This window comes from Triturus cristatus, chromosome 1_2 (assembly GCF_964204655.1).
Source record: "Triturus cristatus chromosome 1_2, aTriCri1.1, whole genome shotgun sequence".
NCBI classification, from domain to species: Eukaryota; Metazoa; Chordata; class Amphibia; order Caudata; family Salamandridae; genus Triturus; species Triturus cristatus.
Window position 1 is genome coordinate 117848265 of NC_140580.1, and position 27396 is coordinate 117875660.

The window sequence follows — 27396 nt, forward strand, 5'->3', positions numbered from 1 at the left end:
ATGTAAAATATACTACACATTACCTAATCCCGTATTTTAGAGAGAATGTACTGATGGATTTTAACCTGGCATTTAGAGATTTATTGATGCTAGGCTCTGACGATGTAATCTTCAGAGTTAGTTGTTTTCTTCAATCTGCTATACGTTCTCGAGCATCAATGATCATGGTCTGATTACTCAGTTTGCATATTGTATATTTGTATTAGTGGTAGCTCTTTTGCACATGTTATAGCTAATCAGTTGTGGATTGTCTCAACTGTAGCATATGCCAGGCTGAAATATAATGCACGTAGTACTGTAAAATAATGTTATTGTTAAGATACCTGTATTTGACAGGAAGTTTACTTTATAAAATTAACTGTGATATTTTCTTAACATTTTGTTAAATGATTGTTTTAATTTGGATGAATTGTTGTGATGTACATGTACTTTTATGGATGTTTTTAATATCCGAATAAAGATCTTTGATGATGATGAAAAGTATTTCACGCCTTAAGGAATATGTGTCAGACTCATGGCTTAGTTGACTGCTGGCAGTTGTTAAAATCAAACGATCCAGGGAACACTTATTTTTCTAATCCACAAATGCCCCATGCTAGATTAGATTACATGTTTATTTCTAACTCATGTAATTCAATTTGCCATATAGAGAAACTACCACAAGTACTATTGGACCATAATCCGTTAGTACTAGAGCTGGAAATAGAGGTAGCCAATTTTAACTCTAGGTCCTGGACATTTGACAGAGCTTAACTCCCGGATACTGAATATTGCACCCATATAAAAAGCTGGATCCCAATATTTTTGGAAGAGAATATAGGGAGTACCACAACTGAGGTGGTATGGGATGCCATGAAAGCAGGAATTTGGGAGGAAACATTGCGATATTCCCTGAAACTTAACAAGCAGTCGCTAAAGACATTACAGGATAACCTGGTGGTAGCAGAAGAGAATTTGTTCAGGGCGGTTAAGGAAGGTCAGGATCTTGGGTCAACACAACGGCGGATAGCAATTGCAAAGGCAGCCATTATCAATGTATTTACGGACAAAGCTGTAAGCAAAGTTGTAGCACTGAAGGAAATCGTTTATGAACTAAATGAACAGGTTGGCTACCAACTAGCAGTTTGCACCAGGCAGCAAACGAAACCCAATATAATTCGAGGAATTATCGATCCGGAGATAGGGCAGACCACCATTCCAGATTCCATAAGGGATGCATTTGGGAGGTTTTATTGCTCTCTTTATACGGCTGATGACAAGAGGGATCAGGGGGATATTAAAGGGTACCTAAATGCCGTACCATATGAGAAATATGAAAAAGAACAGGAAAGCTTAGATAGCCCACCATGCTGATCAGAATTATGGGTGACCTTGAATAGCTTAGCAAAGGGGAAGTGGCTGGGACCGAAAGCATACCAACCGAGTTTTACGTCATCTTCGCGAGCCAGTTAAAAAAAAAAAATCCTTAATGAACTGTTCGTATATATTTAACGGAGGGCAACCCCCGGATCATGGTCACGAGCAAAAATTGTGGAGTCCTTAAAATAATTTTTTTTTTAAAACCCTGGCACAATTGGGTTCATACCGCCCCATTACATTAATAAACTGCAAATCAAAAATGTACTCAAAATTACTAGCGAGCAGATTAAAACGCATAATATACAAGGTTATTTCAGAGCGTCTGACAAAGGTTTGTCCCTGGGAGGTCCACAATAAACCACACCTTGAGAGTTATCACACAGTTTGATATCACTACTGTTGCAGGAGACCCTATGGCATTGGTTTTATTAGATGCAGAAAAAGCCTTCCATAGGGTCTCCTGGCAATATCTGTGGATTGCCGTGTCTAGGATCGGGATAGGGGAGGGATTTATTCAAGCAATTAAACAACCATATGTCGAACCATCAGCCGCAGTGATGGTGAACGGTATACTCTCGAAAGAGTTTCCAATCTCTCGGGGTACCAGGCAGGGCTGCCTATGCTCCCCTCTTTTGTTTGCGATCTATATTGATACATTTATTCGTAGATTAGAGAACAATGGCCAAATACCAGCAATATGCTCTCAGAATTGGGCTACCAAGACCCTCGCCTACGCAGACTATATTGCTTTCGTGATGGCAGACTTGCACTCTGCATTAACGGTAATTGAAGAGGCAGAATGTTTCAGACAAATCTTGGGGTATGCATTGAATCGAGAAAAGACCCAGTTTGTCCTCAATGATGAGATCAAGATGACGGGCTAACGGGTGGTAGAAAAGGCTATATACCTAGGCATCAGTGTTACCTCCAGGTTAGACAATATGGTTAAGGAGAAATCTGGAACCCGTGGTGCGCAGTATGAAAAAGGACCTCCAAAAGCTTAACAACCTTTATTTATCCATGGGAGGAAGATGCAACGTCATAAAAGTGCTCTTCCTTCCTTCCATAAATCTTATATCTTTTTAGAGCAATATGTTTGGAATTCACACCACAGTGCTTCAAGTTAATAGAGCATACATTCTCTCGATTTATCTGAGCATATGCACGACCACGGCAGGCATTTAGGTTTCTCACTCTGCCTAGGGATAGAGGGGGGCTGGCTCTCCCGAATTAGAAATATTATTGGGCCACTACACTAATACATAGCCAAGAGTTATTACAGACCCAATCGGACAATGGACAGATAAAATCCCCTCCGCCTTTGAACGTATATTAGGGAAAGAAACCAGTGGGTGTCTGTGGCACCAGCTGCAGGACAGCTACTAAAAAAAAGTCTGGTTCAAGACCCTCTTTAGTGTTTTTAAAGTATGGAGTGCCATACGGAGAGTATGTGGAATTGGTAGATTACCATTCTATACACCCTTAGATAATAATTTTGCACTCGCTGAAGTTTTTAGAGATGCTTGCGTGGGAAAATGGAAGAGGGCGGAAATTAATCGGATTGGTAGTGCTTTTTCCCCCCACTGGTCTTTGATCCTTCAAAGAACCGAAAGAAGATTTTACTTTGGATTGGCGACATTTTTTAAAATGTATCCATATTAGATATTTTCTTGTACAGAAAGGAGGGGGCAGGCAAAATTTGAGAAAGTTGAAATTACTGAAAGATCAAACCAAGATAAAGTAAGATCTATTGGGGGGATACACACACTTATAAACGCAGCCCTCCCAAATGTCTGGACAAGTACTCCAGAAAATGGCAGGTGAAAGTAGGAGTGTCAGACGAGACATTTTTGTATGCCCACGAGTTATCGAAGTGGGTTTTAATGTCTACCAGGCTACAGGCACAGTTTTATAAAACTTGCTTTTTGTGTTATACACCTGACAAAATCGCAAAATGGGGTGGAGGGAAGGGAACATGTTGTCCTCACTGTGAATTTTATAATACAGATAGTGTTCATATTTTTGCATCATGTCATGTTCTGCAAAAATGTATTAAAGACATTATGAATTTTCTATCGGAAGTTTTAAAAAACGGAAATAACTGTCTGAGAATGTAATCCTGCTAGGGACTTTTGAGACGAATCGGCTAAGGGCAGGGCATGAATTGATTTTTATTTCTATGGCGGTTTTACAAATGTTTATTTGAGGCTGCCTGGTTGGATTCCAATGCCCCAGCTTTTCAAAAATGGCTTGCCAGGTTGCTAACAATGTATAGTCTAGAAATAGCCATATAGGCGAAAAGGGAGTAATCAGCGTAGAAAAGGTATGAAAATGTTTAACCCTCTACGTGTCTGGGTCCAAACTCAAAGCAAGGAATGAAGATGAAGTAAGAATATGTACTTTATCGTATTTGCACTAGTCACTTTAGGACAATATCTTTTCTGGGGTTATTTTTGTTATTTGTAATAAATGAAGTATTGTAATTAGAAATAGGAGATGGAAGTAGTTTACCACGTTACATGCAATAATGTAATGAATTTTGGAATGTATATGGCGTATTAAACTTTTCTCCTGTCTTAGCAGGGGGTGGCGGAGTGGGTGGGATATGTGTGGGGTGAAAAATGCAAAATGAATAAAGATTGTTACAAAATAAAAAAATAAAAAATGCTTGACAAATTTAACATTCCATACTTGGTGGACATGGCTTTGCATCATTCAAAGTGTAGATTACACAACCTACCACAAAACACACTCTGCATTCTTCTAGGAAACTACACCCTTGATGTCTACCTACAGAAAAATAAACTGCCAAAATTGATCCATGTCAAACACTTAAAGAATTTTACAGATATCACAAGGATCTCCCATGTCACTTTTAAGAGGGGTACTATTCAAACAATAACCAGATCTAGAAGAGACCGCCCCCTTTAACTCTTAACTTCCATTCTCTGTGTATCCCCTTTATATGCCACTTTCCAGTAAGAATTATTGCCTCCCTCTAGGTACGCCGATCCACATTCCATATTCTACCAAAAAGTAAATTCACTTACCAAGCCAAAGGTGTTTCACTATATTAGTCTTTGACAGGCCAATTGGGTCCAACATTTTGTGTATTCAAATGCTTCTAATTTCATTAAAAAAAAATTGTAGCTTCTACACCACCCGTGTCTTATCAGACGCTGGGCTCATCATTCAACTCTTCTATTCACAATGGTGTATTTAATGTAATGCTTATCTGACCGCTCTCTGAGATTTATCACGTACCAATGTTATTTTTCAAAAAATGTAATAAAAAAATACTCCATTTTAATAATTATTTCTCTATGCAGTCGTATACCCTCATGTACTTGGGTGAAACGCTTCCATGTGAAATACTTTTTCTCCCAACTGTCGCAGGTACCCACCAGGGAAGCCAACTTTCCCCACTTCTCTTTCTGCTGGTTACTGAGCCATTGCTAGCGACACTTGGGTATAATCCCGATATTAACAGTATTAACTTCAGCTCTTGCAGGCAATTGGTAGGTGCATAGGCGGAGGGCGTTCTGTTATTTACCGAGGAGGCTGATTGGGTCATTCCCCGCATTATGCAGGAGCTAGAGAGGCACTCCGTGTCAGGCTGCTCCCTTAACAGGGACAAAACCGAGGTCTTACCACTAAATATCCACTGTACTTCCTCAGTGATAGACTATTTGAGTTTGAAATGGCGCCAGAAGCCCTTAAATATGTAGGTATCTGGTTTGGTAGAGACGTGAAAAACTCAATCACCATTAATGACAATAAAACACTGACCAAAATAAAAAAATAAAGTTGAACGCTTGGTCTCCCAAACTTGTTACCTGGTGGGGTTGGGCCGAAACTGTCAAAATGACAACAGCTCCACTGGTTAATTTATTTTCCAGTATGCTCCCAGACGTTCCTTCCCCCATCCTTTTTTAAAACCGTGGGCAAACACATCTCTGAATTCCTACGCAATGACAAGAAAGCGAGGATCTCCATGAATACTTCGAAAATGAATAAGACCAAAGAGAGCCTTAACCTTCCCGACTGTCCAAGATATCAACAGGCTTTCAAGGCCTCTGGTGGTTTAGGACGCAGGATGCCCACTTCATCATATTCTGGAAAGCTTTGTTACATGCCAAATAGTTTTAAGGCTGATCTCATGCACAGGCTCATAGAGCCAGAAGTTACCCTTTGCTCGGCTCTGGTGGGCTCTCTCCGAGTATTTGTTGGCTTGCGCAGCCTTCAGAATGACAGGTTAACTCTCATAGGATCGGGGGGGGGGGGGGGGCGCTAGGTGGCGCGCGACCAAGATGGCCGCACACCAGTGAGGCTCCTGCCCTGCCGAGCGGAACAATATCCTTAAGCCCCATCCTTGGCTAAAACTAAGCTCTGTTTTCTACATCACACAAGACCGGAATCGCCACTGATCACGGCGGTGCCGTTTCTGGACGAAGGAGACCGATCGCGACGAAATGGCAGACTGATGACGGTCCCTACGGACGGCTGACCCTCCGGCCTTGTGTAGGAAGACGGCTGTGACGGCTAGGCGAGCCCAGGGTCGCGTGGGCCCTGCGGGCGGGTGTGGTTTGCCGGCCCGTCATACTACTGTATGCCGTAATAGCACTGTGCTCCTCCCAGGCGGGTGCCTCTGCCGGATCCCCTGCCTAAGGACACTGCGCAGTATAGCGCCTGGCCCGGGAGATCTTCACCGTCCCCTGATCAGGTGTAGCTGCCATAGCCCGGGGGGGAGGGGGGGGGAGTCAGCCGCCATTTTGACTGACGGGCGCCACGGGAACCAGCACAAGATATTGCAATAGTAGACGCTGGCGGGTGACCTACCCAAGCATAACTGTGTGCGGCGGGGACCCAGCGGAGCCTCTCCCTTCTGTGATCGTGTGCAGCATCCTGCAAATACCCATAAAGAATACGCTGCGTGATGGCCATTTTGAGTGAGGTGCGGAGTCCCTCTGGCACCGTTGGCGGCTGACTGCGGGGGGCGGTGCGGCACTCCTGACAGCCACGGATTAAGGCTGCGAGTCCCGACTATCTCCGGCGCATCTAGTGGTGGCTTCCTGCATTGCCAACGATTCACACTGTGACATACCGCCTCATAGCACCACCAGCACATGCGAGGAGCAGGCACAAAGAGAAGGTTGGGCCGATGCCCGGAATAGTAAGGGGGACGGACAGCTCAGCAATACAGTTGTGGGGGTTGGAGGGAACAGTGGGCCCAACACGCCGAACACCTGTGCCGCTCTGACAGGCTTACGTCCTGGGCGCTCTTGGGAAGGACTTACTGGGGCAGCCTCCAGATACATCTCGACGTCTAGGGAGTGACGGTATATACCGACACTACGCCCGAGGGCGCCCCGTTAAGTCTCGGCATGGGGCGTACCAATACCAAGCAGACAAAATTGCCATTTGAAACACGCAAAACACCCAGGTCCAGCTCGGCGGATCACGCAGACTAGGATAGCATGGACACTCAGGAGGAAGATTGGAAGGCGCTCCTACTTGGCATGAAACAAAGCCTCACAACCATCGCTGAGAAAATAGATACCATGAATACACGTATGTACTCAGTTGTTAATAAACTAGACCACCATGAACAACGTCTCAAAGAAGCAGATAGAGTGTCTGACCTGGAGGATGGCGCCACGGCAAACAAAGAACATGTTTCGCAGATGGATAAATTGCTCAAAATAATTGCAGATAAGAACGAGGATTTAGAAGCCCGATCCAGAAGAAACAATGTGCGCATCCTGGGCTTGGCGGAATCGACCAATACGGGTTGCATGGAAGACTTCATTGTAAAATTGGTCGTGGAGCTGTTCGGTCGAGACTCCTTCTCTGCCCACCTCACGGTGGAGAGAGCGCACAGATCCCTGGCTGTCCGCCCACCCCCTGGAGTACCACCTCACCCAGTGATAGCACGTTTTTTAAACTACAGTGACAGACACGGTGTTTCGCCTTGCTCGAGAGAAGAAACAAGTCCACTATGAAAACACCATACTATCGTTCTTTCCAGACTTCACGCAAACCGTGCAAGATGCAAGGCGCAAATTCACTGCTGTGAAGAATAAACTACAGGCGCAATTGATTCCCTACGCTATGATGTACCCAGCGAAACTAAAGGTAACACTCCAGGGGAGGCAACATTTCTTCCAAAACCCACAACAAGCAGAGGACTACCTCAAACGGAATCGTCGAGCTGCATCTGCCGGAACGGGCAGGCAAGAACACTCCAGATCCCAGTCTCCCCTATCAAATCCAGACTAAGACTAGCAACTGCTACCGAAACACGCGTGATCAGCATTGGTGATCTGAATCCGAGGAACTGGCCTACATTGGTGATGTATTGAAGTTTATATATCATTATTATCTGTTCCGCCCGGACTCTCACCTCCCTCCTGCCATGGCTGCCCGCTGATGCAGCGGTGTAGCGGGTAGGTGCAACAGTGGAGGAGAGTGGGTACGGCGTGAGCCCCTAGTGACTCTCCCTCGAGGGTGTTCCCCCAAATCTCCTACAAGGAGGGACAGTATTGGTTGGACTGAAGGTTCTTAACAGTAGGGAGGGTACGTATGCCCGGCGAGTTGGGGATGCCGGAGTGGGTGGGGGGAGGGTGTTTTATGTTTGATGCAATGTTGTTATCTACCCAGTTGGTTAGCAGGGGCAATATAGTATTCAGTCGCAGTCACGATAGACGAAGGCATGACAGACATCACACGGGATATTAACAATCTAAATGTATGATCATGGAATATACGGGGTCTGAATAACCCTAGGAAAAAGAGGCAGGTACGAGGCTACTAAGACATGGCATCGCAGTCGCACTGCTGCAAGAAACACACTTGAATGCGGAACTCGTACCTCAATTTGCTGCGAAATGGGCCTCATATCGTTATTTTGCATTTTACTCGTTACTCTCGGGGAGTGGCCATTTTCAAACGAGGAGTGAGGTTCATGCCCAGTGGGTCAGAAGCTGATACTAACGGGAGGTACTGCCTGGTATGGGGGAGGCTCAACTCATATGACGTGACATTCGCGAATTATTACGGACCTAATACTGACGATCCACATACTTTGCTTTTACTATGGAGCAAAATCCAAACGATAGGTACCACTTATGTTATCAGTCGGGATGGCGCATTGGCTAGTACACTTAACCCATGTGGCTCACACATATTCAGATCATTCCCCCGTGGTGATGGAGCTGCAGCCCCCGATAAGCCACACCCCGTATAACAGTTAGCGTCTCAATCCCCTGCATCTCCAAGACACAGTTTTTAGGACGGAAATTGAGCGGGAAATTAAGGAATTTTTTTAACGGAATGTGCAGTCTGTTTCCAGCCTCACTGCTGTCTGGGAGGCATTTAAGGTCACGGCCAGGGGATGGTGTATCTCAAAGGGTGGGGGCATACTCAAAACTCTACGCAGGGACCTGCATAGCCTGGAAGGGGAACTTAAAGCGCTAGAAACAGAGCTTCAGGCACACCCGAATGATGGGGCACATAGAGCTAAAATACGGGAAACACTCACAGAATACGAGGAAACGACGAGCAGGGAAAGTAACTTCTGAGGGAAACCATACCTGGCCATGGTTTATGGTGAAGGTGATCGTCCAGGGAAGGTTTTAGCACGCATGATTAGACCCCCCCCCCCCCCCCCCCAAGTTCTCAAACTTTGTCGCGGAGATACAAGATGCACAGGGGACCATATATAGAAACCTCTCTGATCAACTCAATACGTTCAGGGAGTAATATAAAACACTGGCACCCCGCTTGATTTGCCAGAATACTTAGAGGACAGAGCATTGGCATGGTTAGGACCTAATCAACAAAAATTTCTGAATTTGGAATTGGAGGTGGACGAGATTACTGAGGCAATAATGCATATGAAATCAGGGCGAGCCCCGGGCTCAGACGGCCTGCCAATAGAATTTTATAAAGCCTACGCACCAATTTTAGCATCCATCTTGAAAGAAGTGTTCTATGCGGCGTTAGAGGGGGGCAGCCTACCGAGAACCATGCGGGAGGCTCAAATAACCACGCTACTAAAACCCGGCAAATCCCCGCTACACTGTGAATCATACCGACCCCTATCTTTACTGAATTGTGATACTAAAATCCTAGCAAAGGTTTTAGCGATCCGCCTCAGTTTTTCGATGGAAAGATTGGTGTTGCCGGATCAGGCGGGATTCATCCCAAATCATGCCACATCCCACAACCTTAGAACACTTTTAGCAGTACTGCAAGACATAGATCCCAATTGCTCAGCGGTGGCGGTTTTGGACGCCACCAAGGCGTTTCATTCAGTGGAGTGGGATTACCTGATGGGAAATCTGAGTTACATGGAGATGCCCTTTACCCTCTTGAACTCGGTTAAACTGCTGTACACGCGGCCGATAGCCACAGTCCTGCTGAATGGTGCACGTTCTTCTCACTTTACCGTTTCCAGAGGCACGAAGCAGGGATGTCCGCTATCCCCAATTTTATTTGCTTTGGCCATCGAGCCCTTGGCAGCAAAGCTACGACAGCATCACAATGAGAGATCCCTGATTTATCCTGCTAGACAATTGCTTATCTCCCTCTATGCGTACGATATGACCCTGTATATCAAATAGCCTCAAGAGAATCTTAATCCTGTGTTGAGGGAGATAACCAAATTCAGCGCCATTTCTGGAATACAAATAAATTGGACTAAATATGCAGTATTCCCCCTCACGCACAAAACCCTACCACACAATTGAATTATCCCCTGGTTTGGGAGAGTGAGGAGTTAAAATACCTAGGGGTACATAAAACCAGGGATGCGTGCGAATTATGGCGTAGATATTGACAAGACAACATCACCAAATGGATACGACTACCACTGTCAATGGCAGGGAGGATATCCCTTATTAAGATTATTCTACTACCTAAATGCCTAAATGCCTGTATCTCTTAATCAACATCCCATACCATCCCAGGAGGTCCTTCTTTAACACACTTAAGACACAACTTATAAGACTTATATGGGGTGGGAAACAGGCGCGGCTCAGCCTAACCACATTGATGTTGCCGTACCAACAGGGGGGATACGATGTTCCCAATTTTGAGTACTATTACTATTGTGCGCAGGCACATTTTGCAGTTTACTGGGTTCACCCGCCTCCCTTCATGCCTCATCTGGTGGTGGAAGACGGCTATATGTCGCCGATGCCTTCAGAGGGCTACCTCTTTACTAGGGCGAAGGAGCGAGAGCGAGACCCCTCCACGGTGGACTGTACTCTCGCTGCGTGGAGACAGATTGCGCGCAGGTTAGGAGCCCCCATGATGTATTCCCCTAGGATGCTCCTGCTACGTAATCCCTTATTGCAAGTCACAAATGAGGGGATATGCCGCAAACTGCTTGATGGTCTGCATTACACTACCTGGGGGGGGGGGGATCTATATATCGGGGGACAATTTCGCTCTAGGGCACAATTCTTTGGCACACGTGCCCACAACCATGGACACCTTTATGTATATTCGACTTAGGCAAAGCGTAAAAGCGGTAACCCCTGCATTTCCCGAAGAGCCAGATATATTTGCACCCCTACATGACTTATTACAGGCGGAAGCCCCACGACAGGTCACATCACTCTTGTATAAACACATACAGAAAGCGCCACCTCCCCAAACTCCACGGACCAGACGGGAATGGGACAACGACCTAGATATACCACTGACAGACGAGCTATGGGAAATTAGTTGCAAGCAGACGGAGGAGGTCACAGGCAATAGTAGGCTACGCCTCATACACTTAAAATTTCTGCATAGATTATACCATACTCCGGTCAAACTGCACAAACTGCTACTGCGGGAACATGACAACTGTGCAAGATGTGGAAGGGAAGGAGCAGATTTCATACATTTAGTGTGGAGCTGCCCTCAGGTGGCTGCCTACTGGACACAGGTTTTTGACGGGATGTCCAAAATGATAGGTGCTCAAATATCCCCGAACCCGCTCATGGCTCTTCTAGGGCTCACTCAGGACATAAAAACAGTGCATAGGAAATATTTGGCAATGGGTTTGCTCCTAGCGAAACGTAAGGTAGCATGCAAATGGGGACGGGGGAGCGCTCCTAAGTTCAAGGAATGGATAAATACGATGTTCACGTGGCAAGATCACATGTATTATTATGCCGAAATATTACCCATAAAATCACGGCCGAAAGACATCTGGGGACCCCTGACTGTCTTTCTCCTGGGGAACGAGACAGTTCAGGGAGAGGGCCAGGGAGGGGGTGGGGAACCAGGAAGGAGAACAGTCCTAGAGCCCGCTCGTGGTCCTCACAGGCAGAATCTGAGGCATTGTCGAATTGCAGTGAAATTGTGGCAAATGAGTAGTGATGCTGGATAGTGGGACGGGTGAGTTTTTGGGTACCTGCCATAGTGGTAGGAGGCTAAACTACCCTCCTAGTTTAAGCAGTAATTGTGATGTCTGCATATCGTATACCCTAATGACCCCGTATACTACGGAATGTAATGCTATTTGTATACTATAATCATGTGCTGCCCTATGATCGCTGGATGGGGGTTTTGCAAATGTTAGATAAGGGGGCGGGGGGGTAGTTGATGCTATGCAACAAATTTGTACGGGAAGGTGTAAGATTAGCGCATCATTAATGCACCTGAATTGTTGATTGACATTACACTGATGTACTGTAAAAGCTTGGGTCGTGAGCACATTACCTCTCCACGAGTAATTTGTATTTAGAGATGTGATGAACACGCACAGATGGAGGTGAAGTAAATATATACATGTAATAATACTCGGACTCACTTGTCGAATGGCAAGTGCTCCCTGTGGGTCGACAGTCAACTCCGCCAAATGAACTCCGAACTCTGCAAACAGGAGTAGAAAGAAAAGCCAAAGTGAATAGAGTTTTGTACAAATGGTGAAAGTGATTTGCGAATCAGACATTCCCTTCTGTATGCAGCGCGCACAGACTTCAAAGCTGCTACTGGTTATGTGCAAAATGAAGTTCACAATGTAGTTTTCTAGGATTGTCAGATTACTAAAGTACTGCTCCCTTCCGAGAATTCATCATCAATACTGTAATTTTCCATTGTAACTGCTTTTTTTTAAAACCCACCCGAAAACAAAATTAAATATTCTTTAAAAAAAAAAAAAAAGACGATGGAGCCAAGAAAAGCAACAGTGTGAAGATTTCAAAACCAAAGTGTCTCTATTAACATTTTGTTGTGCTTAACATGACAAAGTTTCATAAAACTAAAACAATGGCTGTGAATGGGTCTACCGAATCCTGTTCAGAACGGGAGAAATATATATATTTTTTGAAGTCTGGACGTGTGAGTTGGAGAAAACTATATGTGAACAGTGGCGACTGACAAAGAAAGCTGAGGCAACGTGGTTTGCTCTGAGGTACAGGGTTCATGCCGATTGGCGATGCATTATTGTTTGCCTCAAAGATTTGAAACATGATGGAAAACAGCTAGTCGGAACTTGCACCTAAGAAGAACAAGGCCTTTGCAAGACCTAATGAAGAGCTGAGGCCAAGGAAGTCATGCAAATGTGGCGAGCCGAATCATGAGAGGGGGGTCTGCATCAGTGCTTTGAAAGCCAGCTGTCCCTGACCTCGTTCTCGCGTACTAGCGAATGATCTACCCTATGTACTGTGAATGGATGAAAGTGTGGACAGAAATGCTCAAGTTCTCATTGGTGTGTAATGCCAATAATCCATGCATTCATTACTTCAGCAATGTTTGTCTGACATGTATTACCATCTGTGTTATTGCATGTAGGACTGCCCCTTCCTATTCCGCATCTGAAGGTGGGGCTGCAGAGCACCTATCAGACAAATTTGATAGGTGGTGCCATGTGAAGTGTACTAACCGCAACCAGTCCTTTAGCCAAATTCGCATTTTGAGACTTGGGTGTATACTTTTTCAATTGAAAAAAATACAAGCGGCAGAAGGTACGGCGTTGCTAGCTAAAAATACCAGACTGACAATGTCTCCTGACAATTGGCAAACACTGCAGTCACAGGTAAGTATCACTTAAGAGAGAGAGGTACAGTGGGAGCAGGGGTGGCAGGCAGGGTTGAGGAAACATTCGTCACATGTTGGCATCGCCTGTAAAAGACCGGTAGTATTAGGTAAGGCTCAGTCACATGCCTCTGAAAGGCGGCTTGGACTCGTTCAGATTCTGTCACAAGTCAAAGGAATGACAAAGACTGTAGGGCTTGGCAGTCAGTCACTTGGCAGGATCACATCGCAAGGTTGTGTGGGCTGGGAATATATCAGTTGTATGACAGTTTTGCATGTGAAAGAGTAGAGTGGGGACAGCATTACTCCACTCACAAGGACCCCTCTACACATTCAAGGCCTCGTCCACCCCTACACTGCTGCATCACAGGACGGAAAAGAAGAATGCAATAATTTTGACCTGGTAGCAGGTCTTTTAAATTCAAACATCCCTCTGGACGGCCTTCCAGTGCATCTGCGAATGCAGTCCAATCACCTGAGGTTTTGGCGTATCATCAAGATCGACTATACCCACACTAAAAGTGGGTGCCCTTCACTACCCACACATTTGGCACATTCCATTTACCCTTATCAAATGTTTCCATGAAGCTTGAAAAGAAACTTTCAATAAATTGGTATTGGCTACATGAGCCATGTGTCGAAGATGCACCTCAATGGTCATATAGAGCAACACATTGAGTACAGGGATAAAGTCTTAAAATGCACAAAATGCTGGCTTCCCTCGCCTCCTTTGATTTTACCATTGCCACAACAACTGACCAAACTGTTCTGAAAGAGTTACGGTTTAGAGTAAAACTCTCCTGCTCCCTTGAAAGACTGGAAAATATATGGAAATGAAGATTGTAAGCTGTGCATGTGAGTGGCTAGCCTGGTATATGATACACTTATGTAAGTTGACAGACTGCATAAGTCCAGAAAACCCTTATGGTGAATTAGGAGGTCTAAGACAACCTTAAAAAGCTCTCTAAGTGGTAGCTGTGGAGAGCAGCCTTCAGGCTTAGTCCAGAAGAAGTGTAAAGCAGCTTGTTTTACCAGAATGCAATCTTCTAGGTATCGATTAAATGAAAAAGAACCACACAAGGTATTTATAAAAATATATATTTATTATATAATGATCACTAACATGTTTAGATATCTCCTACCCAGAGATATGCACAATGCACACAATACTTTGCATACAAATCACATAAATAGCACAAAATACACAGTGAACCCCAGGGAGAGACCAAACCATATATTAAGAAAGTGGTATAAGAACCACGACTTGTGTCAAGACAATGTCTAGAGGATGTAGAAGTGCCAGGCCCTCAAGAAACCACCAAAAGGTGAGTGACTAGGAACCCCACGGAGATAGTGTGCAGTGTGGGAACAGGACTGCATTCTCTGTACAAATCAACGTGCAAGTCGTGGTTGCAATTTTAAAGAAAAAGGACCTTTCCAGTGGAAGACAGAAGGTTGGAGCGACACCCCACCTGTGGATACCCTAGCACCCACATTACCTACACCAGGGAAGCTCGGTGCACAGGTGTTAAGTAGTGTCAGAAACCGCCGTTGAAACCAATGGAGGACTTCAGGAAAGTGTCACTGCTGGAGAAGGAGAAAGTGTCCAGTGGAATCCGAAGGTGAATTCTAGCTGTTAGGTACCTGCAAGCAGAGGGGACGGTGTCTATGTCACACAAGATTGATCTGGAGACCTGAAGACGAATGCCCACCAATGTTGAGTGTTGCAGGAGAGTCGACAGTGACCTTGACTCTGCAGCTGTGAGGACCAGGCGACACAGATGAAGACTAGGAGCTGTGCACGAGCTGTCCCACGTCGGATGTCGAGAGCTGATGGGTCGGTGTCCATCTGATGCACCAACAAGCCTTGGCAACTGCAAACAACATGGATGTCGAAGAAGGTGCAATGTCAGGATCAGCAAGGCTCAGTGGACTCACCACAAGCATGGGAGTCAGGGCAGGCCCCAAGCAATCATGAGCCCAAAAGAAACAAAGATGACCCTCAAATGGACCCACAGGACGGAGGCACTGGTGTCCAGAGAGGACCTTAAGCGTCCCACCAAAAGATGCAGGCCACGATACAAACAATGCAGACGAAGATTCTCGTCACTGGAGATGCTCGAGGCTGGGGCTACTTGGAGCCCGAAGATCTTGGTGGAAGGTAGCCAACGAGTCTTTGCAACGGCAAGTCGACGCAGTGCACAGAGGTTCGGTTACTGCAGCTCCTCTGGGGGATACTGGCCTCAAACTTGGTGGTGAGAGGGCCAAGCAGGCCTCGAGAGATGTGGAGAACCCCCACCTGTGTTGCCGAGCCTTTCTGAGTCCCTGGGAGTTCAGGATCAGCAGACCGGTCAGCTTCGTTGCGTTACAATCAGATGCAGGGAAGAGACTCCTCCTCTCCAAGGGAGATTTCTTCAGGTGTCTTTGGTGCCCACAGGCCTTGGAAAGTTCCTGTATGGTACACAGGCGATGCAGCAGACTGAAAGGGGGACAAAGTCGAGCCCAAATGTAGTCCAGCGAAGTCCAGAGTGCCCAGATGGTAGAAGTTGAAGTGGTGTCTGAATTGAATCGTGTTCCATGACGAATCTTGTGACCTACCCAAAGTTATGCCCTTAAGTACACTAGGGAAAGGGTTTGGACGATTTAAGGTTCCCTCCCAAGGGAGGAAGTGTACAGTGGGGAGGATACTCCCATATCCTTTGTCCGATTTCGCGCCAGAGCAGGAGCCAGCGGCTCCCAGAGCTGGTTTTAACTGGACTATGCAAGGAGGCACCAAATGTGCCCGTCATGCAGACTGAGTGGCGCTGGCAAGGACACCCACCTGGCCCCAATACACTAAATCCTGTCTGGGAAGTGGTCACAACTCCCTGTGACAGGATACCTATTGTTCTGCCTTTCGCCTGCTCGAGCCTGGCTCAGCAGCAGGAGGGCAGAATCGGGTCTCTGGTCGGAAGCAACCATGTTGTGCTGTCCGGGTTTAGAAGACTGGTGCCGGGAGCACTGAGAGCCTAACAGAGGTGTTCTGGTGCTTGGAATCATACCTCACACCGTTTACGGTGTGGGGGTATGATTCCAACATGTTTGATACCAAACATGATAGGAATCGTTGCAGCCAGTTTCAAGAGGGTTGTCGCGTAATTACGCGGTGCCCCCTTGTATGGTATATGGCTGTTTCACTTACAACCCAGGAGAATGGACTCCGTAGGCTGTAGGGGTATCCTGCTCATGCAGGGGCACCCTCACACTTCGAACCAAGCACCCTGCCTTTAGGATTGCAAAGGCCTGCTATAGGAGTGACTTATAGGTTTTAAGTGCAGTGACCCTAGATATAGGAAACCTATATCTTTCGTAAGTGGTGCTAGCATCAGCTTACACAGGCTGCAATGGCAGGCCTATAGTTACAGCTTGAATGGTCTCCCATGGGTGGCATAATACATGCGTCAGCCCATGGGGGACCTCTGGGGTACCTATGCCATGGGTACCTTGGTACCATATACTAGGGACTAATAAGAGTACCTCAGTAACCAATCTGGGATGTACCCAAGTACTGAACAGAACAATTTAGGGGAGAAAGCAGAGAGACTGGGGTCCTGATTAGCAGGATCCCAGTCAGACTAGCCAAAACAGCTTAGCACCAGGCAAAACATGGGGGTATCCATAAAAGCAGCTCCTACTTTCCTACAGTACAGCTTTAAGAGGAGTGAATTTGATGCACATTAATCCAAAAAGCATATTAAATGTGTTAGCGCACTCAGACCCACAGGTGGTGGGGGTGGTATAAAGGGATGTACAGAGAAGCACCACTAAGAAAACGCATGTGAATGCTTAAAGGCTCGATATTAAAATCCGGCAACCAAAGGCATTAATGATGAAACATAGCATGGTAAGGGTTCTTTATCTGTTTTCCAACTAGTTGGGTTACTCTTTCTCTTCCTGAGGCAACCGCAGCCCTCCCTACAAAGCTTCATTCTTATGTGCACGACTTAAGGGTGTGACGTTATTTGCAAAGGCAATGACAAACATGGGAACCTCCTTTTACATGCAACAAAAAATACATTATAAGTGCAAGACCAGTTTATCAGTACTCAACTCTTTGGGATGCCAGACAGGATGCATGGCCAGGGCTACAAGTGACGATTGGGTGGCTGCCAACGTCGAAGAGGAATTTAGTCCAAGTGCCCATCTCCCCAACACCTCGACATTGCGGAAAGGTACTGTAAGAAATTGTATTTGGGGTAGTTGACTATCCACCTCAAGGAATAATCACTAAATTAACCTGAGCTCAATCACTCGGTAGCTATTTCACAGAGCAGACCAGCCTAACTTAGGGCAATGTGAAAAGTATTCCTGCAGCAGCAAATAGTAACAAAGTCAAAATGCCGAATAAAAATCCCTAACCGAATTAGAAATAGAGTAAAGTGTAATAAACAAAATGACACCAAAATGACAAAAACCCAATAAAGAGAACCGGAGATATGAATTTTTAAAGATTTCAAGGACAATAACACCAAAAAGCACAGAGCGATAATATTATGGGCCGGTAGACAGTTACCTAGGCACAATTTCAGGCTGGCTGTGATGGAAAGTGGGTCAGATACATCAACCAAGTTGGTCCCGGTTGCTGACGAGAAGTTACTTATTTGTTAAATTCTTTATTAAAATATAATGTGCAGAGTTTTATCTTTAAAAATGAAGTGTTAAGTGCAAAAATTGTAGTAGTCATTAATACTTCAAAACTATTGGCATGTTGCATAGAAATGAAGTATAGTTTATTAATTTGACGTAACCACAGACCCTGTGAATGAAATAAGACATGAATACCGAAAAGCTTGTTTTTTCAGACTTCACAACCGTTGTGCAAGATGTTTTTCTTCTCTTTGCTGCAGACGTTGTAATTTTGAAAGCTACTGTTTATAAACTAATTATCAGACATTTGTTGTATTAGACGACTGATAGTACAGTTCTCTTTACAAATGATGTAGACGACAGGGAGGATGATTCACATACACATGCTTAAAAGACAATTAAACTCTGGTGAGAATATGAGGTAAGCCTGTTTCCAGGAGTGTGCTGAAATCCAATTAGTCAACAAGAAGAAGAAAGAATATATTTGTTGCAACAAAGTAAATGTGCATTTAATTAGTGTGTGATCTTAGACTAGAGAGTCCCCTGTCCCAGACTCTTCAAGAGGATACTCTTTACTGGGTTGTCTTGGACATCTCCTTACGAGAAGTCTCACTTCCTGATTTGCTATTAGAGCTGAGGATACTATCCAGCGTATTATGCTAATGCTTTATGCTTGATTCTCTATCGGGAACATTCATGGGTATCTGAGCTGACACCTTTAATCCTTCTTGCATTAATACCGATTTATTTAGAATACGGAAGTTTATTTATGGAACACACTTGTTGCATTTTTATTGTATCAATTCCTTATTGATTTGCTATATTGATTTACGTTATTACCAAATAATTGATTGATATTAATCTTTGATAATGAGATTTAGAAAATAAAATCTTAAAGAATGAGAAACTAAAATATTTGAAAATGAAACCCTTTAGCTCAACGTAACTCTTTTGACTGAACTAAAAGAAATAACTGATATTGTTTTATACTAACTACCCCTCCTCACATTTCTGTCGACATCAAAGATCCATCAACCTGTACGCAGGGTTCATGACTGGTAAGTGACAGTGAAACCATGTGGTCCAACAGTGGTAGCAGAGTATAGTTTATGTCACGAGAGAGGATCTTTAATAATTAGTCCTAGTTGAGAAATGCCCATGTCCTTAAGACCAAAGCCGAAGCTTTAAGATTGACGGCGTTGCGGTTTCGAAGGTGGTTGCAGTAGTGGGAGTATCAATAAGCTTATGTGTTGCTATGGTCTTTGTTGAGATTTGGTCGTGATGTTTTGTTGTGCTTGGGAATAGTAGTGTGTAAGCGTAAATTGTTGAGCAGTTTAAGTAGTTGAAGTAGTTATCGGACTCGAAGTAGTACAAGATCCCAGAATAGATAAGCAGTTCAAACTGTGGTGTTATTTGTGGTGCACAATTGTAAGATATCTTCGAATTGCACAATTGATATAGGGACTATAACAATGATGTGATTGTACTAATATTGATTGGGGTTAGTGGAGCCTATTGCCAAAAGGAGAAACTACATAGTTGGAGTAATTTCCCGCTGGTCAAGATTTCATTTGCGTATGTGTAAGATTAGGGAAGTCGGAGGGTGTTAAAACCTTACTTCCGATAATTTTTGTATAAATGAATGATTTGGAATTTCTTAAGTGGAGCAGACAAAAGTTAGTTGTTTATTATGCTTAGAGTTGTAGAATTTGTGTACGAGAAAGTTGAAAAGGAAGGTGAACCGATGAAAGGAGTCAGGAGTACGTCATAGGGTGCCATGCTGAGATTGGTCAGCTGGCATTAGAGTCGAGCTGTTATTGGTTAATGACGACAGAGTGCCATGCTGGGATAAAACAGCTGTTGTGAAGTGCCTTGCTGAGACTGGTTGATGAGAACTCAAATATTAAGCTGTGACATGATTGGAGAAAGATTGAAGTATACGGAATTAGAACCAGAATCAAAACCCCGAAATTTGAACTTAATCATTGCACATCATTTGTTGAATTATTGCAAAAATGAAATGTTTCATAACTTTTGGATTAGAGGTGATATAGTTCAAGAAAGTGAATATTCGTCACCAGAAGGTAGGCCAGTTTGTTACATGACGACAAATGTACGGTTTCATGCAGGTTTGTGGCTTTGTCAATGGTGCAAGATTACTGAAAATTAGAGTTCATTTATATTTCCACAAAATGGTACATTTGATTTAGAGGTTATTGAACATTTAAAGGAGAAATTATACAATATGAAACCACCTCCTAGACCCTCACATTAAGAAGCATGTAATGCTTGGGAGACAGCAGCACGTGATAAAGAAAAATATCAGAACAGGACAAAGACGTAAGCGAAATTATGCAGATGCTCAATAGGACAAAGAATAGCAAAGGTGGAGAAAATGTATAATCGAGGAAGCTAGAATGTACCCTGTCGTGACCACAGAAAAGACTAAAAGAAATTGGAAACAAATGATGAAGAAGCTGCAAAGAAAATGGACACTGATAGCGATTCGTGGATGATGTTCTGGATGCTTTATTGGCTTCAGTTCCACCACATGTGGCACCTACAACAAATACTGATAGTGATATAGCTTCTAGTGCTACAGGGGCTTCAGGCCCTGTTGACCTGAATGTAATTCAGAACAAGCGATCATTTCCAGCACTTCAAATTGCAAATATACCTGCTGAAGTGGCTCATGCTGTAATAATTCCAGGTTTTACTGTCTCAATTTTGACTGTTCCTGCGCCAGTGTCACAAGTGGTGTCAACATGGACATTGGTAGAGGCAGTTGCGACTGCACCGATCCATATTGTCCCAAATAACGTAGCTCAAGGTGCTGTAGGAGGCGAAGCTGCGACAGGGTTCATGCAGACATCGCAGAATTCACATACTGTTGCATAGATACCACTGCAAAATGTTCAAACATTGAGAGAAGGAAGGAAGGATTGTTTTTACGACACCAGTTGCCAAAAGTGAGACCTCACCATTTGAGGGTGGAATTTTTCCATCAGGGTTTGAAGAAACCACAGACAATAAAAAGACTGAGGTGCCGAGAGATCCTATACTAGCAAAGAAAAGAGCAAGACCATTAGGTGTTTCAAAATTAAAGGTGGAATTAGAAGAAAGGATTAGGAGATGTTTAGATATTCCCCATGTTGAAAATTATTAGGAAAATGAACTGATATATTTGAGTAAAGAAATAATGAGACATGCAGCTATTTCACATGATAAATTAACGGAATTAGCATGAAAATATGAAGTGGAGTGTTCCATTACAAAGATGAAGCTAATGTGACAATGTGATCTTCAAGAATGAAGTTATGTATTGGGGAATTGGTAAAATGCATACGCAAATAGAATGATTTTGACAGATTAGAAAGCAAGTGTACAAAGAAACAAGAAATGAAACCATCAGATGCAGCAGAAGCAAATATTAAACCACCACCAGCAGCCCCAGATGAAGAGAAAGCATTTACTTTTCCTGGTAGGGAGATGCCAGGTGGAGAATATGTGCATGTACCACGGATTGCAGGTGATATTGCAACACTTAAGAACAATTTTCAGAAATTGAGAGAGAATCGTGCACAGTGGCCTGTACAAGCTGGCAGGTTCTGAGAACAGATCTGAATATTTTGACATTGTAGTACAGAGTGATTTGTGGGCTAAATACAAAATAGCTGTACAGTGGCCATATTCTGAACCTCCAAGATATGCGCAAACTCCTGCACTTTTACCAGTGATAAGTATGATGAGGCGATTACGTTTTTGAAAGGAAAAGTTCCCATGTTGGAAAACGAGATTTTTGACTGACAATTCACATTTAAGGTGCCTGAAAGGGTGGGGGGGGGGGAGGGGGGGGAGGTTGCCAACTTTGCGCTGTTCTAGAGGTAGATCAAAGTGGCCCATCTGTAGAAGGAAACGATAATGGCCACCAAGAGTAATTTCTTATTGACACCGGAGCGATCCAATCCACTGTTTGAACAGCGGAAGTCCTAGACCTACCCCTCTCGGGAATAAAGACCCAAGTTGTAGGTGTTACGAACAAACAAATAACCAATCCTGATTCAGAGAATTTGCATTTAAAAATAGGTTCATTTGAGGAGAATCATCAATTTGCACTCATTCAAATTGTGTTAATCTGTTAGGGAGGGATCTTTTGTACAAGTTAAATTGCATTAGTTACTGCACACCGGACTGTGATGAAAATGTTGAATTTGAAACGGCTCGACAAAGAACAGCTGTAGGATTATATCCAGTGAGGATAGTGGAGGATTTACCTCCCGATGTGCATGATAACTCTGGATTTACTGTATGGGACTTTTCAGGAAAAGACATTGGACTAATCAAAGGTGCAGAACCGGTCAAAATTACAGTAAAGCCGAATGCAATTTTCCCCAAGAACCCCACCTTATAATATAATGCCAGAGACAGTAGCAGTAATAACACCAGCGATTGAGAACATGCTAAAACATGGAATTTTAAAAGCGACTCTGAAAGGATGCAACTGGTAAAGTTGTTTGCGCAAAATTGGTTCAATCCCCGATTCAGAGTCCTAGCAGAGGAGTTGTGCCACACATGTGTAAAATGTCAACAGATGCATGCAGGAAGAACACCAGTAGCTATGAGTCACAAAGGAAGGTCATGTGGACCCTTAAATAGAATGCAGTTGGACTTTATCAAGATGCCTGTATGTACCGTGCTGAGCTATGTCCTGGTTATAGTGTGCATTTTCTCTCGATAGGTGGAAGCCTACCCAACACGGAAAAATGACAGCTAAACTGCTGTTGCGTGAACTTATACAAAGGTATGGATTTCTGGTTTCTTTGGAGACAGACAGAGGCACTCATTTTAATACTGAATTCCTTAGAATGCTGTGTGTGCCTTTCCAAGTGGAACACTGTAGTGATCATCCCAAGGCTTCAGAAACAGTGGAGCAATTAAATGGAGCCCTGAAGTCATAATTGGTCATACTTTGTGCCTCTACTTCTACTACTCATTACCATTGGTTCTGATGAGTCTTTGAAGTATTCCTGACAGGAAAACAGGATGATCACCTAATAAAATCCTCATGGGACGTGCAATAAGACTGCCTGCTGTACCTGCAAATGCACTTGTGAAGATCACAGATGACATGATACTCAATTACTGGAAAGGACTGGCTGATGTGGTACGTTCTGTTTCTCACCAGGTTGGAGTGGTCACTGCCTATCCACATCAGGAGCAGTACCATGACCTTAGTCCTGGTGATTGGGCTTTGGTGAAGAAGCATTTGTGGAAGTCCTGTTTGGAACCAAGGTGGAAAGGCCCCTCCTACCAAGTCATCTTAAATCACAAACACTGCTGTCAAATGTGCTGGGATACCTAACTGGGTGCATGCACCACAAACTCAGAGTAAAGCGACCGCATGAAGATACAGTGTTCTTTGAGCAAAGTCAAAGAGCTCCTCTGACAGTACATCGGGAAAAACAAGAGAGGGGAGAAAAACAGCAAGAACTCACCAGTACAAGTTTGTGAAATATCGCAAAGTTGTGTGGAAATACCCACTGAAGAAACAATTAGAGTATCACAAGAGCAACTGAATAACCCAAATGAAGGAACGAGTGAGAAAAAGATAAATATGAGGATTTGAATGGCCAAATGGTAAGAGGCGATTAAGATCAAGTGCGTCTATCGAACGTATACCGCCAACAATAATCGAAAAAACAGTATCCAGTGATACAAGTGACACAGAGGAGGATCTGCACACACTAAGGAGATCCAAGAGAGCAAGAGTACCTTGTTGAAGATACTCATTACCTAAATTGACTTACAATGCCAGAAATGTGGGAAGTGGTTAAAAGTCAAGATAAATTGAGCTCAGAGTTGTTTGAACCTCCATGATATGCTACACTGTCAAACAGGGTGGATTAAAACAAAATATTTTAAATAAATATGCAATTGAGAACTTTAACATTATTCAAATTTAAGACTGAAAGCATCTTCAACGACAAGTGAATAACGGTGTTAAACTCAAGAAGTAAAAGAGACTTAAGTAAGAAAAGAGTTAATAAAATAAAAATAATTAAGAAAAATTCCCTAAGGCAAAGGCTGCAGTAGAACAGTAGGCATAACACACTTAGAAGTAGACAGAGTAGGACTAGGAATGCCTAGTATTGGAGTTTGTACAAACAAAATGGGAAAGCTATCAAAGCATTAAAAAAAAACCTAATGATGTTTTGCCATCACAAAGGGCTTCAAAAACTACTTTACACTTGAAACACCCCTCACAGAGCTAGTGAGAGAATGTACCTTCCCAGGAATTGACATAACAGAAAACAAAATGGCACAAAGGACATACACAGAAGTAGCACTCTCCAAATACAACTTGCGGGACAAATCTTGCGCTTTGTAAGGGGGATGAACAGGCACTTGATTTCTCCCACTGCTGAGGCGTATAAGCTATTGCCCAGAATGCTGTTCTGTAAGGAGCAGAGTTCTGGGGCTATTCAGAGCAAGCTTTTGATGAAGCTTTTTGATCTCTATCATCTATTAAATCTACCCTCCAGCACCTTAATAGTCCTGTTACATCTAGACATTGAGATGCTGGATACTTTCAGGTTAGTCCAGTTGCAACCTGTATTTTACTGGGTCGGGGAAATGGGGCACACCCAAGCTAGAGCAATATAAGAAGGTGCTGCAGGAAATATTGTCCCTTACTGGAAGTGGCTCATTGGCCTGGTTCAAACATGAACGAACCGTGTAATGACAGATTGCTAATCATGATCTTTGGACCAACCCAGAGTCTATACCCAGGACGTTGAAAGCAAGATCAGACTTACATACAAAAATAAGTGCATGGTAATGCTATAAACCGACAGGATCATAGGCACATAAACTAAAGCCTCTCTTGATAGGAAGTGCTCCCCTAGTTTTGAGATATACTTGGATAAAGTTGAACCATCAGTGGCTAAAACTTTGTATATTTTGCTAAAAATTGGCACCTTGACCCTGAACCATTTTATTTAAATAGAGGCATGGTCATGGTAAAACAACCCATTGTTATAAAAATCGGGAGTGCATTGCACATGAAATCCACTCTTTAGCCTTCCATCTAATACACCGATTCCAAAGAGCAAAATGGCTAAAAGCACAAGTTCAAGAATATGGGTATTTGTAACATGGCAGCCACTGTACAACTGATAACGTGAGACACCTTCAGCACTATGGTATTTTCCATTCCACATTTAACTAAAATGCTGGAAAGTTAGGAAAAGTCAAACATCTGAAATATCCTAAAGGTCTCTCCTTTCAGCATGTTTTATAGCTATATTCAGTAGTTTTTAATTACCCTTTTATGTTTTATGGGCATTGTCCCAAATAAATTACTTACAAATGTTTCTTTTATGTTTAAATGGCTATCTACAAAATATACTGGATATCAACTAAATTATAATGAAGAACTTATATAGTGTTCGGTGGTAAAAGAAAAATCCTGCAATTGATGGAGGAAATGCTACATACACCAGCAGAATGTTCTCCACCATACTATGCTTAGGACACAAAATTCCACCAGCGGACTTAATAGTGGATTTCGAATTTCGTTCACTTATTGAAGGAATTTCTTTTACTACCCACCTTTAGATCAAACTGACCAAAAAAGCCAACTCAGGGGATTGGTAGGGACTGTGTGGCAAACCATAACACTGCTCCACACCCTAGTGGGCCACCAGGGTGGGGGCTGGTTTTGGCACCTGGGTGGCAATTTTTGTTACCGGGGGCCAGCAAAATTGTCCCATTGTAACAAAATCGCCCGAAACCGGCCCCAGCAAACAGATCGGCGGCACACCCCCCCTACCCCCTCGCAGTTTGCCAGGGCCAGTTTCGGTTCCCAGTCTGGCCCTGGCCAGTAGGCCACAATCAGCGCAAGGAGGGCAATATAGACTATCCGTTCATGATAAGGTGGCTGTGGAAGGCCAAAATACTGCCACTCCCCACCCCCTGCAGGAGCCCCAGTTGCCTTGAGGAGCCGGAACTGTGCTGAGCAACTCATGCCGCTTCCTTGAGAGGGCCTAGCGGGCCCAGTGCCACAGTATAAGCATTGTTATTTAACACCAGTGGTGGGGAGTCTCTAGCGGGCCCGCGCAGACAAATATCTGGAGATGGCAAAGTATAAACCATCTTCAAGGCAAAACAAGCTGGATAAATACATCAAGCCATTGCCGCACATCGTAGACTACACAGACCCCGTAGGACCATGGATACCTATAGAGGCTGCAAAATCGGCATCAGTCGTTAATAAAGCCCTTTACACATCTTTAAAAAAATCAAGAGACTAACCCTAGAGGCCAAAATTGGTGAGGTCAGCAAGGATGTCTCACTCCTCCAACAGGACCCGCAAAACACGTGGGGCCAAGTGACAAATGCTGAGAGATATATCTCCGCCTTAGAAGACCCAGAAATTACACTACAACAGATGGTCAGCTAACTACAAGTAACATGCTCCGAAATGGCAGGAGAGATAGAAGATGCTGAGGCCCCCGTCCTGCCAAACAAACAGAGATTTGTTGACTTCCTAGAGGGTGTTGAAAGCACCAACGTGCAGAAATTCCTGGAAATACCACTCTTTAGTTTCCTGCCGGCAGACCAGATCTCCACCTACTTCATCACTGAACACGCTTACAAAACGCGCTCTCCCGACAGCCAACCACAGGGGGCCTGCTGCAGGCAATCATCAGCCAGCTCCACAATTGCCAGGACAGAGACGTGGCCCTGCGCAATGGAACATTTTTAAGGCAACACACCCTATGAGTCCTCAAAAATCCTCATCTTTATGGATCACACAAGGTCAGTCAGGGCTCAACAGAAATCGTTCGATCAGGTAAAGCAGAAAAGCGAGCCATGGGCCTGATGCATATGCTACTTTTTCCAGCCAAACTGAAAGCGGTTTTCAGGGAAAAGCAATATTCTTTGACCACTTGGACAGGGCTTCGAATTGGATGGAGGAGCACCCCCTCGCAATAACTCTGGCAAGCCATGCCTGATAAGCGATGGTCCCCTGGGGAAAGACCTGGATGGGCGCCTAGCGGGTGCAAGCCCACGCAGACACCAGGGCACCTGTGGCAGGGCCCATAGGTCTTGCTCAGGACCAATAACACCAAGTCCAGAGAACACAACTCTAAAGAGACTCTGAAGAGAGCAGAGGATCCTCTCAGATGAGAATTGATGCATCCCAACAAGCAACGAATCAGGGCAATAATGGTTGACTAACTAGGCGCAACTCCATGTTTACATGTTTTGTTTCAGTGGTTGTTTTGCAATATTGAATGGGGGAAGACATGATTCTTCTGGGTGGGAAGTGTAGGGAGGACAGGGTAAATTATGTTTTTTTTGGTTTTATTATAT

At 44.1% G+C, this 27396-nt stretch overlaps 1 protein-coding gene across 1 annotated transcript in view; it reads right to left on the reverse strand.

Moving 5' to 3' along the window:
* Positions 1-27396, reverse strand: part of LOC146866927 (importin-9-like) — an 80911-nt gene that overhangs the window by 16327 nt on the left and 37188 nt on the right. Inside the window, exon 2 of the mRNA XM_085618324.1 lies at positions 12167-12228. Coding sequence (XP_085474450.1) covers positions 12167-12228 — 62 coding nt within the window. The remainder of the gene's footprint in view (positions 1-12166; positions 12229-27396) is intronic.